This window comes from Malurus melanocephalus, unplaced genomic scaffold (assembly GCF_030028575.1).
Source record: "Malurus melanocephalus ecotype Western Australia unplaced genomic scaffold, MMel_1.1 scaffold_4, whole genome shotgun sequence".
In the NCBI taxonomy this organism is placed as follows: Eukaryota; Metazoa; Chordata; class Aves; order Passeriformes; family Maluridae; genus Malurus; species Malurus melanocephalus.
Genome location: NW_026623236.1, coordinates 4793217 through 4797736, shown reverse-complemented (window position 1 = coordinate 4797736; position 4520 = coordinate 4793217). Strand labels below are relative to the sequence as shown.

The window sequence follows — 4520 nt, the reverse complement described above, 5'->3', positions numbered from 1 at the left end:
GCACCAGCCACGCCGGTGTCGCCGCCGCTGCCGCCGTCCACCGCCACCACCGGGCGGATCCCGCGCTTCTGCCGGAGCTTCTTTCGGTCGCTTTACTTTGGCGGCCCGGAGCAGGGACATTATGCCGAAGAGAAAGGTGAGGCGCCCCGGGTGTGCGGCGGGTCCTGCCCGCCCCGGGTGGGGCCGGGGGGCCGAGCGGCGGCCGGCGGGTGAAACGCGCATCAGGGGCCGGGGACAGTCGCCGTTCTCCCGCCGCCGCTCCGTGCTGGGGCTCGCGGATGGCTCCCGAGCCCGGGCATTTTGCTGCCTGTTGCAAGCCCCCTGCACCCCGCCCCGCCGCTCCCCGCCGCCTGTTTACTTTCCCGGTGCCGCGCGGGGCGGTGTCACCCCCCTCCCCGGGGGGTGAAGTCGCTATCACAACTCCAGCCCCCACCTTYCTCCTCCCCCTCCGCCGCCGGGGAGAAGCGCTGCAGCAGCTGCGGCTTCGCCCCTGGCCCCCGGGAGGCGGGAGGAGTTTCCTGCTCGCAAACTCCGGCGCCGCGGCGGGGAGGAGGCAGCCCCCACCCGGGGCGGCCGGATCCCGCCGCCGCTTCCCGCCGCGCCGGAGCGATGGCTCCGAGGTAAAAGGGAGGAGGGGAGAGGCAAGCCATGTTTAAAACAAACTACACCCTTCTCCTCGCCTCCCGCGGCAGACCCGTATGTACCAACTCCAGCGCCCATTCGGGCAGGGCCCCCGGGGGCGGGGGGCGGCGCCTCCTGAGGGAGCGCCCGCGGCCCCCGCTGAGCYTGGGGTGCCGTGCGGGGCTGAGGGGCCTCCGCCGCCCTCCGATTCCTGCTCTCCGGGCACCTCGGGGCGGGCAGCCTCCTGCTCGGGAGGCAGCCGGCTGCGAGACCGCCTTCCCCGAGGGAGAGAAACTTGGGCGGCCCTTGAGCGGCCGGGCTCGGCGGTGTGGGGGTTTTTCTGTCCCTCCCGTGCCTGCTGGCAGCGGAGMCCTGGCTGCGCGGCCGCCGGGAGCGCTCCGGCGCTGGCACAAGGCACAAGGCGGGCTGAGCATGGAGGGTGGCAGYCGGCCCCCTCCCGACCCTGCCGGGCCCCGCGGGTGGGCGGCCGAGGAGGCCCGGCTGCCCGAGATCCCCGTCGAGAACTTACTGCCTGCCGTCCGCAGGCGCTAACGGAGTGTAATGAGAGACTTGACACTCATACACGCAATGACAAAAAAAAAAAAAATGATAGCTGCAGTCCTTTAATTTTAACTAGGTCAACCAAGGCAAGGCAATTTGTGTTTTTCCCAAATGTCACCTGTGACCTCGTAATACACCATTATCTGGACTGGGACTGAAATCTATTTCAGTAAAGTTACAGGTAGATGATGTCTTCCGRGTGACTTGGTGTTTTCTTGTTGTCCTTCACTTATCCTTATGGGAGGTATCAAAATGTCAGATTGTCAAGTATGCTACCGATTTATTTAATTCATAATTGAGGGCCCGATTCCGGTTCTGAAAATGGATACAACCGTGGACGGTTGATTGCCCTTGTTAGAGTAACTGGGCTTGAAGTCAGTGAATGCTGGGCCTTTTTTCCCCGTGCTYTTCTGTCATTGCACCCTCACATGCTTCTGCGCTCTTAGTTCTGTCACTTGTCACCACAAGAAAGTTGAAAATTACCTTGTGTCCATAGGACCCTCCACAACTTTTGAAACCTTGCAACCTTCCTACCCTGTTTGCTTTGCCCTTCTGCACTCTTACACTACAGATGTTTCAGGCTGTSCTTCCTAAGTGCAGGTAGAGTTAAAGATACTCCTGTAGGTTTTTGTGGTCTGTTGTGAARTGGTTATTAAGGGAAACTATCTTTGAGTTGTAAGTCCATAAGAGCATGTCTCATTTCTAAAAGATAATTTTTAAAAAGCAATAAAAACATTGCATATGGGATCATTGCATATGGGAGTTGAATTTTAATAGCGCAATAAATTTTGTCTTGGTTAGCACTCTATAGATAAAGAGTCACATTTAAAAATTACATACAAAGTGTGGGTTTTGGGAAGCACTGGTTCAAGGAAAAACATGATTAATGGCTTTGCTTTTTGAGAATTTTTGCTTTTGTAATTTGAGTATTTTACGATAGTCATTTTTATTCCAGAATAACATCCACAGAGTGAGAAGTTATTGATGCAACTGAATAATTACACAAGCCAATATGGAGACAAAAATTTCAATATGGAGACAAAACCATCACATGCAACTGAGTCAATTCTTCTGTTTAAATTTCTAACGTGTAAAAAGGCATCTAACACTGAAAATTTTATAAGGAAATAAACATCAAAAGTCAAAATGAGAAATTTTCAGTTATAAGGATAGGTAAATAAATAATATTGCAGAAAGGGCTTAAATCCACSTGTATCTATTTTTGTATATCTGTAGTTATCTAAGCTGGCTGGTTCTTTTTTGTTTGCTTTGCTTTTCATCGCTGATGTTTTTCATCTCTGTGTAAACTCAAGTAACGTGCTACGTCCCTGGCCTTATGTTCATTATGAATATTATGAACAAAACAGTGTAAGCTGCTTCCTCTTCTCTAGAAAGCTGTGGCATTGGCTATCAGGATATCATTACTCATTGCTTGAGGGTCACAGAAAAAAAGAGAAACTTACTGTGTTGAGATTGTGTTAAATACTGTGTTAAAGCAAAATGTGGTTGAACTCTGGACTGTTCCTGTCAGTTTTCTGTGCCTTTCATCTTTTGTAATAACATGTTTTGGTGTGAACATGGCCTTTCCCAAGAAGAGTGGCATGCCAGTGTGGGATAAACCAGGATGCTTGCTGGGGTATTGATAGGAACATATGCCTTGAAATGGGTTGGGGAGTGTTGCTTTTCACCTGTTTTTGTGGAATTAACTCTTGGATCATATTGAAAAACTCCTTGACTTTGAAACAGCCCCAATAAAAATACCTCAGTGTTACCCATAAAAGGATGAAGAACTGTTCTGTACCTGATGACAAGGAGAATCGTGGTGTGGTCACATAGATGTGCATAAGCATACATCAAGACAAATTACACTTGCCTCATGAATTAGAATGTGCACCATGTCTGGGGGATGTTAGTAGGTCAAGTTGTGACTTGTCCAGTGTTGGATGGGGAGTCTGTCCTTTAGTTGGGATTGTGCTCCAAAATGACCCAACTTGTTCTTCAATATGAATATCTGAATCTATGCAACACCACTTGTTGTTTTGAAAATGCTTGGAATTGAATCAGATGTGAGGACTAAATGCAATTTGAATCATCTTTTTTTTTAATATGACATCTTTGAATATTGGTGTTGTTTCAGAGCAAATAAAAAAATATTGTGGTCTAATTAATCATTTCTATACGTTGTTTGCTGTCTCCTTTGAGTCAAAAGTGTAGTTTCTGCAGTACAGTTGATGCTGTGAAGGTATACTAGAGACCATCTGGGACAGGTTCCTTTTCCATTATGCAAATTCACTTCCTTTAAAGTCAAAGGTAATTGTTTATATTTTCAGCTGAAAACCAAACCCACTGAATATTTTGTTTATACTGCTGCTTCTTTAGCAGAAGTGAGAATGTACCACACTCAGTGGTTGTCCTATTATAGTGCATTTCATTACATGATCACGTGATGATTTTTTTTGGTGAGACCCTTATTGGTTGTTTCGCCAACCAGGTATCTAATCAATGTATTTTCTAATATTTGGGGTTAAATGCATGTTCTTAGATGTGCTAACCTAGAGCTTAAATTCTACTTACGCTTTTTTGACTGGACCTGAACCAAGTTCTCTTTGTGAAATTCTTCTGTTTTATTTCTGAAGTGTCATGAATATTCAAAGAGAAGTGTTGTTCCTCATCCACCAATATGAGAAATGAGGCACAGAAGTAAATTGTTGAGTTGTTGGAGTGGTCCCTTTATTTTGGTTTCTCAGGTTAAGATGTTTGTCATGATACTTTATTCCCCCTAATAAGCACCTCCTGCAYTTTCGAGTGGTGCATTGTTGTTACTTTGCCAAATTTGTCTTCTGGCTTTGTGCTGTGTACATAGAAACCGAGGAACTTTTAATAGTAACCAGTTCTCTAAAATTTTGTTGGGGCGGCTTGTATGTGGTCAGACAGCTAATGAAGCTGAGGTCTGCAGGTGACAGCTCTTTTTTGCTGTAGCTCTGAATGATCTTGCTGTTGCTCTTTGGTCTGTGGAATGAGGACTTGGTTTGTGCAGAGAGAAGTAGCAGGTGAGTTTGTGTTTGTGATGCAGCAGTATGAAGTATACTCAGGTGCCGTTCAGCTCCATTTCACATCCCTTTCCATATCTTGATACTTCGGCTGTGGTTCAGTCTGCATCARTGTGACTTACTATATGTAACACAGTGTTTTTTCTTCTAAGATTGTTTTCATTTTGAAGCTATTTGTCAGGAAAGATGATGTTGTGGAGACCTGCATCTTCCCAATAAATTGTTTCAACACTGRGCTTTGAAGCTCTTGGTCAATAGCAAAGCTACCCTTTTGTTTATCCTAGAACA

General features: G+C 47.2%; 1 protein-coding gene across 3 annotated transcripts in view; it reads left to right on the top strand.

Annotated features, from left to right (window-relative positions):
* The first annotated feature begins 6 nt into the window (after window positions 1–6).
* The window catches only part of HMGN3 (high mobility group nucleosomal binding domain 3), a 22411-nt gene continuing 17897 nt past the window's right edge, over window positions 7–4520 (top strand). For all 3 annotated transcript variants that reach the window (XM_057369363.1, XM_057369371.1, XM_057369355.1), the window contains exon 1: window positions 7–136. In XM_057369363.1, the coding sequence (XP_057225346.1) occupies window positions 122–136 (15 nt within the window). In that variant the 5' untranslated portion in view covers window positions 7–121. The remainder of the gene's footprint in view (window positions 137–4520) is intronic.